General features: G+C 35.9%; 1 protein-coding gene across 2 annotated transcripts in view; it reads left to right on the top strand.

The window, feature by feature from the left end:
* AsnRS (asparagine--tRNA ligase) overlaps positions 1–14387 on the top strand; it is a 33354-nt gene extending 18967 nt beyond the window's left edge. For both annotated transcript variants that reach the window (XM_089248090.1, XM_089248092.1), the window contains exons 12-17: positions 1518–1639; positions 3095–3230; positions 4405–4566; positions 6798–6881; positions 7977–8108; positions 13992–14387. In XM_089248090.1, the coding sequence (XP_089104216.1) occupies positions 1518–1639; positions 3095–3230; positions 4405–4566; positions 6798–6881; positions 7977–8108; positions 13992–14123 (768 nt within the window). In that variant the 3' untranslated portion in view covers positions 14124–14387. The remainder of the gene's footprint in view (positions 1–1517; positions 1640–3094; positions 3231–4404; positions 4567–6797; positions 6882–7976; positions 8109–13991) is intronic.
* Positions 14388–15545: the final 1158 nt, after the last annotated feature.

The following is a 15545-nucleotide window of genomic DNA, read 5'->3' as shown; positions in this document are numbered from 1 at the left end:
GATTAATAATAATAAACATTTGTATATAAACAAAAATTGGATGTTTTTATTTTAAAAACATAAGTGTCAAAAATGAAACCACAGTTAAACTTTGTTGCAACAATACTCAGTATAATGGTAAATTTCCCCACAAAGATATTTTTCCAAATCTTATTTGGAATTGCTTGTAATCTTATCTCAAACTCTTTTCGATACAACAATATGCAGTTGTATAAAGTTACACGAAATGCTGTTAATGCTGCTACACATGTTTAGGTATGACTGAGAGGTATGCCTGTATAGACATACTTGTCAGGCATATTAGTAGCAGTCACGATCACAATGTATTTATAGTTTTGAATATTCGGTGGCTGAATATCAATTTTTTTTTTAATTCCCTTAAGAAGAATAGTTAGTTAACTAGCTTAATTCATGCTCACGTTCACAAAATTTTAGTAGGATTCTATTTTAAGATTCATGTTATATATATACACTTATCCTAGAAATTCACTCTGACAAACTGTTTCACAGAAAATGATATACACCACATGGTAAAATATAATCGGTAAATTTTTAATTTATGCAAAAATTTTAATTCATATATATTTTTTTAATTAGTTCGTTGGGCTTAGATTTATACAGATATTTGGTCAAGTACCTAAGCATTATTCAGTTGAACCAAATATTCGGCAGAAGGGCTGAATACCAAATAGCAGCCAAATATTCGTCCCACCTCTACAAGTTACTTATATTGTTTTGAAAAATAGCCTTTCAATGTCTTTTGTTATTGAGTTTTTTTAAATGCTTCAGGGGAGCACCATGGTGCTCGTGAGTATAAACAGTTTTAAGATGTTTGTCTGGTGGCGCTTGACTAAGCCATCCCATAACCATAAGATTCTTTGTCATATCTGTAGCTGGTATCCGCCATCTAGTTCGTTCCATCACTGCTGCCCCCCAATTGCAACATTGCCCATTTTGGGAGATATTAGTCTGAAAGGTCTTGTTACATGATGCAGCATTCTGTGAACAAGTTTGTCATGATGTGCAGGGAATTTTTTCACCTAATTTTCTAAATAAATTTCTGCAAAGTACCTAGAGAAAACTCGGTTAATCAAGGTTCAGATAATTAAGCCTTACTCACAGGGCCAGTTTCTCATAAGCTTTAGCTCTGTGCAAATATAACTTTTTTTTGGGGGGGAGGGGATTATATGTAGTCTTCTTTGAAACAAAGGTATATGTCTCATTGAGAAGAGAGTATGTCTAAAAATCATGTGTATCATGTACGGAGCCATAACTAGGATTTTTGCCGCCTGGGCAAATATGATTTTGGGGCCCCCACAACTTTAAAATTTGACAATTTTATGATGGTTTTCATTGTATTTCCACCTGAAATTGCCCCCCCCCCTAAATTTATTTGTCTGGGGCAGTTGTCCTCTCCCCGCCCCCTCTAGTTCCGGCCCTGTCATAAATATGTGTATAATCATTGTGCATATATCAAAGTATTTCTGTATAAAATTTGTTTTCTTATTTTTCCACAGGCTTATTTAACCCAGTCATCTCAGTTATATCTTGAGACTGTGATACCTTCATTAGGAGATGTTTTCTGCATTGCACAATCTTATAGAGCTGAAGTTTCTAGGACACGACGGCATGTTGCAGAGTAAATACTTTTCCATACATGCAATAGATAGTTATACTAACAACATTTTGTTCAATCGGTGATCATTTCCTGCTTATAGATTGAAGCAGCATACAAACATATACTAATTCTGTGCTCAGGTGGCAAAATGTTATGTCACTTTTCCAAAATTTCCTGGCATGAAACCTGAATAGGATTTTCATCTAAAAACAAACATTGACATAAAAATATTAAATGTTGCATGCTTGACTTACTGTTACTTAATATGTGCGCATAAACTATTATCAGGTTTCGTTACCTCATATTTTTCAAGGAAAAACACTGCAACAATTATTTATGGATTCATAAAATGCTACTCATAATAATTATATAAAGTTAAATAGCTATCATATAACTGCCTTTTGTGGACATTGCATAACACATCGGAAGGAAAATCCCATTTCCCCCCCAATTCTTTTCATCATTTATGGTGCAACAGTTTGAATCTGCATTTCATTTCATCAAGTGAGCACAATCAATAGTAGACAACAGGGTCTTGTAGACAATGTCCTTGACATACTCCCGCAAAAAAAAAAAATCAAGCAATGTGATATTCTGTGATCTTGGAAGGCCATGAAGTCAATCCACCTCACATAACTTCCATATTCTCTTAAGCAATCACTATTTTTTACTCTGAGCCTATGATTTCCCATGATGCAATGCTGCTACAACAGCGTTGATGAAAGATTGCAATGCTTTTAGCTCAAAAATTATGAATTGATGAAACCAAGACCATGGGTATTCAAATCTGGTTAACTTGCTGCCCTTTTTTATGGGAAATAATGGTGAATAAAAAGCCGCTGTGTGTGATGGTCAAGTAGTCATAGTGACAGACTCACGTTGCAAAGACAAGGGTTCGAATCCTACCATTGCCACAGTGATGGTCTGTGAATTTTATTTTCTGTGGTTCCCAATTCTAAGGCGCAAATGCGAGCCAATCTCCCAGTTGAAAAGTCACACCACAGAAAGCATTAGTCCTTCAATGATACAATTATTCAATCATTACATTTCACTCATAGTTAGAAAAATAGACGGCAGATGGCAGCCATAGGTGGAGATAGACTTGGAAGTCTTTGGGGAACGTTCATTATTGCTGGGGGGGGGCACAATGATGATGTCAATTCATCTATACATATATGCATTAGATCAGTCGACTTCACCTTTGATACTGGGGACACTGCCCCCACCCCGTATCTCCGCCCATAATAGCAGTGCTGTACATAACACACATTACTCAGAAGCAGACTTCACATTAGGTTCACAACACATGCATGCACAGCTCACAGCATGACCCAAGTCTTCTAGTATTACCTGCTAAAATCTCTTCATTGAGACAGCAACAGGCCATGATCTGGTTAGGAGGGAGTAAATCTAAAGAATATATTCTTGTATATTTTTATATTAATCTCACAAAATTTTACTGCAATCTATCTGTAGATTTACTCACATAGAAGCAGAACGCCCCTTCATAACTTTTGATGACCTTCTGGATAGCCTCGAAGATCTTATATGTGATGTCGTCGATAGGATTTTTAAGTCTGAAGTTGGACCACTTGTCAGGCAATTTAACCCAGTATGTATTTACGATTATCTTCTGTTTTGTGGGAGTGTGCTTACATACAAATTCTGTGATTCGTAATTTCAACTCATGCTTTTTGTATGTCTCATAAAAAAGCTCCATGATCTGGATTTCACATGAATCCCACTCATGAGGATGTTCCTATCATACTGCACATCCTGGCCTATCTGCCATGCTGCTTATGTTTTTATAAAAATATGTATAGACTGGTGTGTGGCTTTGGTTTTTGCTTTTGAAAAAAAACTACTTTAAAAAAATTGGACTGAAAATTAAAATATATATAAGCCATTCAAATATCAACTAAAAAGATACCTACAGTACGCCACAAAAGTTTAGGCACAACTCTAATTTTGAGTTTTATGTTATCTAATGTAAATTGTGAGACTTTACACATTTTGTGTTGTCTAAGTCTAATGAATATTGTCTAACAAATATATATAGTGTTCATAAAACACGAGAAATCAGTGATGACGTGAAAATTAAATTTCATCATATAAAAAGCCTGGATACGCAGGTGCAGCTCTTTCAGTCACAAAAATTTAAATCCAATGTTATTTTTTGTCTGTGCAGATAGGTCAAGAAATACGGTACAGTTAAGTCCACATCATTAGAAACACTTCTGACATTTCCTTATGGCTAATGAAGTAGGGAGTGTGTCAAAGTCAAACTCTTTGTATATTGTTTATTTACTAAACATATCAACTGCAGTTGCGATGAGAGAGGGATATGATTTATCAGACTTAGGAAAGTGTATGGTTATAGGGTAGTAAACTGAAAATTTTGTAAAATTCTCTGTTACATCTGTAGTGGGAGTGTATCATAAATGAACAAATGGACCAATTTCAATGTACAGCTCCACAAGCCACTGATGAAAGAGATGACCAGCACCCCTTTGAATATTGGTGGAAAGCAATTGCTACATAACTGTAGATCCACTCTCACTTTTGAAATGAATCAGAGGGGATACAAGCTGCCAAAAGTGTTTATTGCATTTTCTTACTGCTATTTGTGCCACAAAATATTATTCTGGTTATTAGTTTAGTTGCTCCAATCACGTGATTCAATTGTACGTAGGTCTATATATCAACTGTATGAGTGTGTGTGTCCCCTATTCACTGTATTTATGTGAATCCGTTGATGTTTAATATGAAGAAAATTTTCTCCATAGAACTTCCAAGTTCCTAAGAGACCTTTCCGAAGGATGAACTATGCAGAAGCTATAGTATATCTGAAAGAAAATGACATAAGAAAAGAAGATGGCTCCTTTTATGAATTTGGAGAAGATATACCAGAGATGCCCGAACGCAAGATGACCGATAAGATAAATGAAGTCTGTTTTCTTTTCTTGTTTATTTTTGTCTATGTCAGTGTATCTTAATAACATCTTTTTTGCCTATAGTTTCCTTCAGACCATATTTTCTTCTCTTCCCCCCCCCCCCCCCCATTCAGGAGCGAGACCCTTTTTAGTTTTATAAATTTTCAGCATAAGAAAATGTTATTAGCCTACAAGCACTCATGCTAACCTGATGAACTGGCCTCTAAGCCCTGGCACAAATTCTCATTGGTTAATAAGGTAACTCATATTGGTTGATAATGTCTGTTGTTATGGAGAATGGGAAAAATGGAAGGTGTAATGGTATTATTTTTTGTGAATATTATTCTTCATACACACACACACACGTAAATACTCCCTGTTCATATGTGGCCCACACGTAAAAACAAACACTACACAGTCACTAATTTTACTCTTATTAATTATTATGTGTTTCAGTGAGGCTGAAAATTGTATTATCTTTTATATATTTTAAAATTGTTAAATCCCTCTTTTGTCAAACTTAACCCTGTTCGTCGACGCAGCGATTGGTCTCGTTCGACGGGGAATAAAATCAAGAAATCGAATTCAAGATCTCAGAACTCTCAACTCATAATTTCAGCAGAGATTCAATTTTCATCAAATTCCAGATATTTATCATGATCGTGTTTCGACATGAAACTTTGCTTGCTCTCCCTTCCCTAGTCCCTCCTCCTCTTCTTCCCCCCCGGGGTGAGTCACCATTTTCGCGGGTTTTCATCGAGAGGAGCATGACGTGGTCATCCCGTGACCCCTCCGCGTCCAATCGGAAGGCAGACAAAGTTCAAGATCTGGAGAAAAGTGGAGAAAAACGCGGCTTTTTGTCGATGAAATGATGCTGTTCGGACACACTCTTCTCTGTCTCCGTGGGTCTCTCGCCCCGACTCTCCCCCCCCCCCCTTGAACTCTCGTTGTCTATCAAGGCAAGGGGATTCCACTTCCTGAGCTTGCCTAAATAAAAGACCCTCAGGACTTTCCATGGTGTGCTACGACTTCTTCGTATGACGCTGGTCAATGTCAGCCGCCTACAGAATGCTACTTCTCTGATATCAAAAACACCACGCTGATCCGCTTTCATAATGAATACCTCACTGTCTTCCTCGGTTACGCAGCTTCCACCTCATCGCGACTAGAGCTGTCTTCCTCCGATAGGCCGCATCCATGATGATGAACCCCGATGAATTCTGACGGTCAACTAGATCTTCCGTCGTCGATCATGCTCTTAACCTGGACCGTAAGTAAATGAACTCTAATCCTCTGACAAAGCATATGTTTCGCCCAAGTAATGTCATTACCCTCCCCCATCTTGACAGCTACTCCGTCATGCGAGTTGTAGAGAAACGGTAAAATGTGTTAAATTTTTTGTCTGTATAATTCCATAGGGGGCCCCTAAGTTCATACCAAGTGTTATTGTTCTGCTCATTGTACATTAAAATTTTCATTATTTAAATCTCTCATTACTTGGACTCCTGGTGTCAATGGTTAGTCGAGATTGTGTTATTTTTTGTTGTGGTAAGTTTTGCAGCTATAACGAGCCTGGGTGTATGGAATAATACCCCTCCCCTCTCTTCACGGCCAACCCTAGTTAAATTTCTAAATAAGTTATAGTAAACGTTAACAACTAATCTAAAGAAGCTGCATAACACTGTGCACCCTAAGCTAGGGGTCTGGCAAAACAAAACTTTCATGACAGTTTTCTGTATAGTTCTACTGTATTCTAGCAAAGGTCTCACTTTTTCTCAGTATATTTCGCTTAAATCAGGGTGTTCTTAACCTTTTATGTTCCACTGACCCCATCCCTGTGCTTATAAAATGAAAGACACAGACCTCTCCCCCTTACAAAATGATATTCATTATATATCTATGTAATAACAATGAGTTAATTGTTTTTACCATCTAATCTCACATGAACCTCTCTAAACCCCTCCATAGACACCAAAAGAGTCTGCGGACCTCTGATTAGGAATGACACTTAAATACTTCATTTTTATGCATCTACTTTTTTCAGAACTTTCTGATAACCCCCCACCCCCCCTTTTTTTAACCACCTGCTGTCATTCTTATTTCACTTGATTATCTAACATGGCCTCTTTAGAAAATTCTAGGGTCACAAGAAGGCCATATGGCCCTTTGTTAAAAGCATTGGTATCAGCAATTAGAATATATAAATATAATATATTTCTTTATTTGGTTTTTTTTTTTCTTTTTAGCCAATCATGTTGTGCAGATTTCCTGCTGGAATAAAATCATTTTATATGAGTAAATGTCCAGAAGACCAAAATCTCACCGAATCAGTATGTACATTGTTTCTCTATCAATGTTCATATTATACATATCAATTATATATATTTCAGCAAATGTGATAAATCAGTTATGCATAATCACCAATTGTATTAGTAAGTTTGCATAATCACCAGTACAAATGATAAAATTTAAGGAAATTTATCAAACTTACCAAAATGGCCAGCAACTACGCATTATAACTGGATTTATCACATGTAGAGTAGCATATCATATATAGTCATCTCGCAATTCTACGATTTAGTCCTCCAGTCTCAAACAACATGCAAACTTTTGATTTTACAAACAAATTATTCAAGTCTGTTCGAGTTCGTAAGAGTGAGTGTTGGCTGTATATATGTTACTGCCAAAGCCTGAAATCAGTCACTTCTCAAATTGGCCCATTTCATTGTAAATAACCCAGCCAATGTCTGAATTCGGGCTTTGACCAGCCATTTCGAAAAGTGGCCGTTGATTCCTCACCAAAGTAAAAAAATAAAAGGCGTAATTTGGGGTTATTGCCACTTGGTTTATTTTTCCATGATAATTATGTCTTAAGCTTATGACAACCCATAATATCTCAGTCACGATTCGGTAATCTTTTTTTTTTTTTTTTTTTTTTTTTGAAATTTGTAGAAAAAACTATGTCTATATTATTTAAGAAAACATTTTTTCTCTCTCGAGTTTCTCTTTTTTTTCTCTCTCTTCACATTAAACCAATCCAATATAGCTACTATACATCCATCAGCGATTATAAAATAAATTTGGAGTCTATCGGATCATTTTACATCAGCACATTGAACTTTGACCGGGGATCTCCAGCCACTTTACAAATTGGCTGAGAGCCCAAATTATTTTTGCAAATCAGACTTTAACCAAAACTCTTAGCCAATTCACAAAGTTCTCACCCATTTCACAGATTGGCTGCACCTCATGCTTTGGCAATGGCATATACAAATTTATAAAATGTTTTTGTATTGCATGGTTCTATTTCATATCTTACCTTTCTTTTCTTATTTTTATCGCAATGTTAAATTCATTTCTGTCTCACAGCATCGATTCACATAAAATTTCTTTATACATAGCTTTTGAAATCTGATACTTTACAGGTTGACGTTCTGATGCCCGGTGTTGGTGAAATAATTGGAGGTTCCATGAGGATATGGAAATATGATGAGTTGATGGAGGGGTATAAACGAGCGGGTATAGATCCCAAGAACTATTTCTGGTACACCGACCAGGTAAGTGACTGGTGAAGGGAAAAAAATGTGTCAGTGTATTTGAATTTTGTTTAAAATAACTAAGGTAATACAGTTGAACCTTGTTAGCTTTTGATCACCCGTTTAATGTGTCACTCTGCTTATTTAACTACTTCTTGGATACTCTAATTTCTCTATGCTGTGCTAATGTAAATATCCTGTTAATGGCACTCACTCAGCTTAAGGGGTCATTTTTTAAAAAGCACGCTTTTTTAAAAAAAAATTCCCTTGAAATTGGAAATTACCCATATGAGATATACACAATCAGGTCAACTTCGTGATCAGTCACTTCTTGGTAATTGTCCCATCCTTTGAGAGATTATAGCTTTCTCATGTTGTTGGTGGGTCTTTTTTTGCATTGATTATGTAAGATTTTGTGGTGGGGTCATGAAAACAAACGTTTTGTAGAACTGGACTTCTTCATTCTTTTACAGAATCCTCCTCCTCATTCTCAGAGGTGAAATCCCGTGTCAATGTGTTGAAACGGCAGTCCCTTATATGGATCAGACATTGCCCTGGGACAGTCTGAATTTGAAAATTTACGACTAATTACAGGTGATGCCGGGAAAAAGCTTCTCATGCATAGAGGGTGTTAGTCAAAATGTGCTTCTTTTTTTAGGTGGTGGTGGCCTTTACTGCTGATGAGTCATGCGGGCACGTGACCACATGACTCATCAGCTGGACCAGTGCTATTTCTTATTTGTCATTCTCATTGTACATTTTGAACTGTGCTGAATGGCTGACAGGAAAAGTTTGGGTCATGACGCATAGCTCAAAAATCCTTTGCTATAAGTGAATTCATACAACCCATCTCAGAAGCCGCTGTGAATCAAGTTTGAGTCGTGACCCGAGAATCCTTGGCTGAAAGAAGATTTGTATGACCTTTCTTGGAAGCTCCTGTGCAACCAATCCCTGACCTGCCGCCAGAGATTCTAGAGTCACAGGTCATAACTGAAACTTAATTTGAAGAGCTTCCTAGATGATTCATATGGGTCCACTTATACAATCCTGTTATGCCCTTATTGCATCACTGATATCACTAATTTCAAAAAGCATAGTCCCATGGGTTGGGAAGCTGACTTTTTTTGTAGATTTGGGGTCATGGTTGAAAAAGGTTAAGAACCCCTGCTTTACCATTTAGAAAAATGAACAGAAAAAAGTGTATCAATTCAAACTTTCAGTGAACATAATTAGTTTTAGTTAATTGAATAAGTTCTATAATGGTTCAAACCATTGCTTAATAATTTAAAACATAATTTTTTTTAAATAAATGCTGGTGGCCTTGAAGTAATATTTTGTTTTATTGATTGTATTTTTTAGCCAAAAAACTACATATTTCTCAGACTTAGTCTTGGTCCTGTATGAAATTTCACGATTAAGAATCACAGTATAAATTCAGACAGTCTATAAAAATTTAAATTCATCAATTTTTATGACTGAACTAGTAGGATCACAAAAAAAAGTTTTTCTGTGCACTGATATATGGATGGGGTAGAGAGAAATGTCAAGCAAGAGAGGTCATGACTTAGAGCAGGGTTGGCCAACAAAATTGTCAGCTGCAGTGTCACGGCCCACACCAGGGACAATATTCTGCTGTATAAGCCGCACCAGTATGACCCAAAAAACTCAATTTCTGTCTGCCATTAGTAACGTGGTGAAAACCGGACAATTTAGTCATCAAAATTTTACCCTGGGCTCCACTTCTTCGTAAACTGATACAATCCATTGTTTATTTGGTTCCCAGCTGGTAGATGCAATGCAGGGCTGGTCTTAGACCTAATGGCGCCCTGTGCAAAAACAGTAGTCAGTGAACCCCCCCCCCCCCCCAAGGCGGGAATCCAGAGTGATGTGTTAGAGGAGGCGATTTCTGCTAGTCATATAGTCTTCTGTCATTCATTCTCCCATATTATCAAGCTCTTGTTCCCCCCTCCTGGTTGGATATAAAAGAACGGAGAAGTCTGAAAGCTTTCTTTCTAGAATGGGATTACTGTTATTACTGTTATTTAACTTGTAAACAAGCATAAAAATAAACTTGGTTGATTTAATAAGATATTTTATTTAAAAAGTTAAAAAAAAACATCCCACATTTATGCAGAATACTCACTACAAAGGATCTATCTTCTTCACACTTATTTTAATTGAATTTTTATGGTAAAATACATGTAATGTATGCATAAACAGACTAAACTGATAATAAAAGTGGTTAAATTAAAGTGATATTTCAGTACAAGTTCTTTCATATTTACAAAACTTATGAACTTTATTTGAAATTATGCCTTTCAGCCCCAGTACTAAGAAACAGAAGGGGCAGGCCCATAACTAGGCTGAGAGAACTTGGGCGGGGGGCCCTAGATTGGGATCTTTGGTGGGCCCGCAAGCCAGACTTTGCGGGGCCCTTCTATAGTAATTTATATCTTGAAAAAACAAAAAATAATGGTATTTGTCTCAAGCCCCTGAACTGAAAGGGAGCTCTTATAACTTTTCATTTTTTTGAGCATAACCATTTCAAGGAGACTCCAAGAAAAGTCTGCCCCGAGAAAGCACGCTACAGCCTTGGGGAGGGGTTGTTTATCTCTCTGTAGATTATTTTTTTAACCTCTGACTTTTCGGTTTTAATTTCAACAATAACTCACAATTCTTGAAGTTTGGGCTGAATACCCCTGTGGTTAAAAAAATAATATTGAAAGCAAAAACAAACAACCCTAATGTTTGTGCATACAGGGTCTAAAAGGATTATACATAATCACCGGTAAAAGTGATAAATTTTGCAAAATTTATCAAACTTACTGGGTGCCATCAATTGGTGCCTTACTAATATGCTTTACAGATTCAACACATTTACTGTAACATGCATTTAATTATATATTTCATCAGCTTCAAAAACCTGATTTTAAATATATGAAGATACATATCTGAAATTTCTCTTATTTGAAATGGATTTGCCAACGCCTTTGTTTTGGATATGTTAGGTACTACTTTATTTACATGGAAATCCCAATTAACTTACACTATTCTGCTGCGTGTAATCGTCAAATTATACGTTTAAAAAATTAGTTTTAAATGAGAACAAAACGTCGGAAATGAGTCTTTTAGTGTAGACCAAACCTGCATGAAGAGTTTTAACTTTCAAGCAGCTTCAGTGTGGATACCACCGCGTCTTATTGACAGCTTTTTTTTTTTTCTGAGAGTGGTTTGATTAGTTATAATTACATTAAAAATTTATTTACAGAAACATATTTTTCAAATATTTATAGATGGGATAGATGCAGTACAAAAATTGACATTTTCTTCATGAAACCATGTTAAAAAACACCCCCCCCCCCCCCAGAGAGATTTTATGTTGATAAATGAAATTGTCTCATGCGGGTTATATACTGCTGTGGAATATATGATGCCTTTTTTTTTCTCAAACTGGTGAAGTTCGCACCTGTGGATTGTAAGCAGGAAAATTTGATAGGTTTTGTTTCACTCTTATTCAAGATTTACAGAAAGGAATGACATACCTGTAAAATGACTTTCTTTAAGATGATCAAATTTCTTACAACTTACAGAAAACTAATACAACAAAAATTAAAATCAAAAATTTCACTGGGATCACCAGATTTTTATTTCGATTGAATTTATATTGAGGTTTTTGGCCCATCTTGAAAGTTGGTTGGCATATCTTGTCAAGCAATCTTGACGTTGATTTGTGATTACGACCTTCCTGCATCTGTCTTTGGCTGACCGACCACCCAAAAGCAGGGCTCTCATCAAAATATCCCCTTGAAAGTACTATCACCTCCCCCATTCTCCCATTCACGAATTTGAAGTGTCAACATTCTCTCTGACTCAGCAGACATAGCTGTCTCCAGCTTCCTATAGTATTGGTTCTAAATCGATGATTATCAACCTCCTCTACTTTTGAGGGAGAAAAACTTTTTGTGTCAACTTCTCCAATTGTACAGAGCGAACTGTTCTGAAAAGGGAGTTCGTCTATGGTCATGCAAAGCTCAGCTAATCGTAACTTCCAACTGTTCTACATCTCCTTTTATTGGCAACAAAAGACCACTCAATCTTCTCTTGGAAAATCTCACATTTCTCTCTTTCAGATGTTATCTTTCCATTTTCTAAAACATGGTCATAAAAATCACTCTAGTTCTCAAACTTTTTTTTTGAATTGCAGTGTTTTTTGTTTATTCAAATGTTTTCCACTGTGCTTCAAATCATATTGCATAAGCCTACCTTCCAGTTGCAGGCAGCTAGATTGATTAAGTTCACACAATGATTTGTATTCCCAAAAAATTATAATGTAGTGGAAAAATTGCATGTGTTAATAAATTGGCACATTATTCAATTAATAGATCTATTTGGTGTGACGTATTATCACTCTTCCACCTAGTGTCTTACCAAGGTGCAAAACAATACTGTGAAGCATATTTAGGAACAATGACCCTAATGGAATAAAGTAATATATATTTTGCGCCTGGGGGTTCATGATTGTGGAATCTGGTTTATAAAGCTGTTTAAAAAAATCAAATTGAATTTTCAACATAAGTTCATTAGTTTCCTGAAAGGGAAAAGATGCCTTCTTAGAGTCCTGTTGTGGCCACACCTTACCAAGACCTCTTAGATAGAACTGTCTAAGATACTTCTAGTGCCCAGCCCAGAGAACAATGTTTTGTATTGCTCTGCAGCGGATCTTTAACTGACTGGAAATGTTCTCTGTAAAAAATCCATAATAGTGTTTTCTACACTTTTTTTAAATTATTGATATTGTTTTGGGACGTATAATAGTTATTACCTTTATCACCAGTAATGAAATCTTAAAAGATGTAAGAGGTTGTTGGTTGGTCAGGTTTTTTTTTTTGCAAAAAAAGCAGTTTTTTTCCCATTTGCCATCTGTTGTCAATGAAAAAATTTTTGTGAATTATTTCACAACATTTAGTTTTATTCCAATTTCTCATGAGTAAAACAAACTACAGACAGTATGCAGTAGTCTTTGATATAGCTAGTATATAGCTGTACCCAGCTTCCCAATTTTTTTTTATCCCTCTTTTTCAGAAATTTTTTTTCCTTTTTCGCCCTCAACTCAAGCCAACCCATAGTATCCTATGTTATTTCCGTAGCTTCTACTGGCCCCCTGGACCATCCCTCCTTTTCTTTCTCCCCCAGTAGATGATATGTTCACTTTGGGAAGCACTGATGTATACAAAGAAATTGAAAGGTTTTGACATGCAGTTCACAAATTATATGCATTAAATTATGGTAGTTGGGTTTTGAGAAAATCTGAATGCCACTTTAAATATTTATTATTTTGAGAAACATATCTTCAGAAATCAGAAGGCTGTTTTTTTTTGTATTATTTAATATAATTAAACTTGTTTTAATTGATTAGTAACATAGTGATCCTAGAAGCAATCAAATCACAATCTGTTAATAGTCTATTATATTCATGAGAGTAAAAAGATTGCTCTGGAAAGATTAAAATCAGAGTTTATTTGCAATATTTTGAATACTAGAAATACCACCAACATTCTGCTCTGTTTCTATAAATAGTCTGAAAAACCCAGAAGCAATTCCTTGATGAGTGAATAATAATATTTCTAGATCAGCCTATTTAATTAAATAACATGATCTGTCCAGGGAATTTGTTATAGTTAGTAGACATCCATGCCCGAACTAGGATTCAAACCCAGATCTGCATAGTCAGAGGCTAGCTTACTAACGCACTCAACTGCCAGGCAGCAGCCAAGAAAAGATCTTGTGATCTTTTCTAAAGATAGATGATTTGAAACATTAAACTTAGTTATATTTTAAATGTTTTTCAATGAAATTTTTTTTTTATTAGTTTTTGCTAGATGGTTTTCCTTTTTTTGATTTCAGAGAAAGTATGGTAGCTGTCCTCATGGTGGTTATGGCCTTGGTTTAGAGCGTTTCATCACATGGTTACTCAACAGATATCATATCCGAGATGCCTGTTTATATCCAAGATTTGTTGATCGGTGCACACCATAGAAAGCTGCTGCTCTTCGGTCCATTCCATTAATTTATGAATTTGTCTTTGTTTTCCTTTCTGAACATTTGTTTTCTATCTTTTACTTGTAGAGAGAATTTACTGCTCTCATTCGGAGTAGGCTGAGCTCACCTGAAGAGTCATTGAGTATGTGCTATTTATAATTATGTGTTCCTGGGTTTTTTAAATCTCTAAAATGTGTTATGTATGTTTTTCTTTTCAAATAGCAATATTATAAACAATAAAATATATCCTTGGCACCAACATTCTAAGAGTTAGGACGTTTTGTTTTAGCCCTGCAGTCATTTTTAAGGTATTTTTTGTTTTCATTCACTTTATACTTGAAAACAGTAAACTTTACATACAGTAAAAGTCTGATATACAAGGTTTGTTCAAAAGTATCCAACCATAGTTTTTCATCTGTAAACCAATGAAAATAGGGAGGCATAGTTTGGTGCATGTGTGCAGGTGATCCTAGTGCACATTCTTAAATTTTTTTTCTTGCGTGCAGAAGCTGCAATTCTCTGGTAGACCGCCAATGAGTGAGTGTAAGTGTAAGTGTAAAAAGCAGCATTGCATTTTCAGTTTTTGACAAAATCGCAGGAAAAAACTTGAACAACACTACTGCATTAAATTTTGTGTGAAGCTTGGCGATTAATGAGTGGAAACAATCTGCAAGATTCAACAGACTTCCGGAGATAAAACAATGGGTACCATGCAAATAAAGGAGAGTACCGCTTCAAAGATGACAGCACATTGATGGAGAATGCAGTCAACATCCATAAATGAGATTGTCATTGACCAAGTGAGGACTCTGGTGATGCAAGGTCTTCAAATCATGATCAGAGAACTTGAAAATGAGGTGAGCATCAACATTGGATCCATTAATTCTATTTTTACTGACAATTTGGGCTTCAGGGGAATCTTAGCAAAGTTTGTGTCACCGATCGAGTAGAACGAACTCTATTTAAACTTCGCACAGGACTAAAGTGTGCACCACACAGCACAAACAGTACCAAGAGGTTCTGCATTGCGATTGGCAGTTCCATCACAATTAATGCAGTAGAATTGTTCTTGTTTTTCTGCCATTTTGTCAAAAACCCAAAATGCTACACAGCGCTGACTTACACTTTTCAACTCATCGACGGTCTGCCAGCAAGAAAAAATTCTAGCGTGCTCACTATAATTGCCTACATACATGCACCAAACCACCCCTCCCTAGCTTCATTGTTTTAGGCACAAAAAATTATTGTCAGATACTTTTCAACAAACCTCATAATGAGAGCTTATAGTTTCAGGAAAAATTATGTTTATAGTGGTTTTCTTGTTATGAACAAATTTTCAGTTCTATCAGGCCATAAATTGTAGGACATTCTAGCATTTGCTTTATGAAAGTATTTTTCTCTCTAATGCAGTGGTACTTG

The sequence above is a fragment of the Pholcus phalangioides genome, unplaced genomic scaffold, assembly GCF_987345545.1.
Source record: "Pholcus phalangioides strain wild (caught in Gottingen) unplaced genomic scaffold, Ppha-v1.0 ptg000019l_1, whole genome shotgun sequence".
NCBI classification, from domain to species: Eukaryota; Metazoa; Arthropoda; class Arachnida; order Araneae; family Pholcidae; genus Pholcus; species Pholcus phalangioides.
The sequence above is the reverse complement of the archived record's forward strand: the minus strand, read 5'-3'. Positions and strand labels throughout refer to the sequence as shown.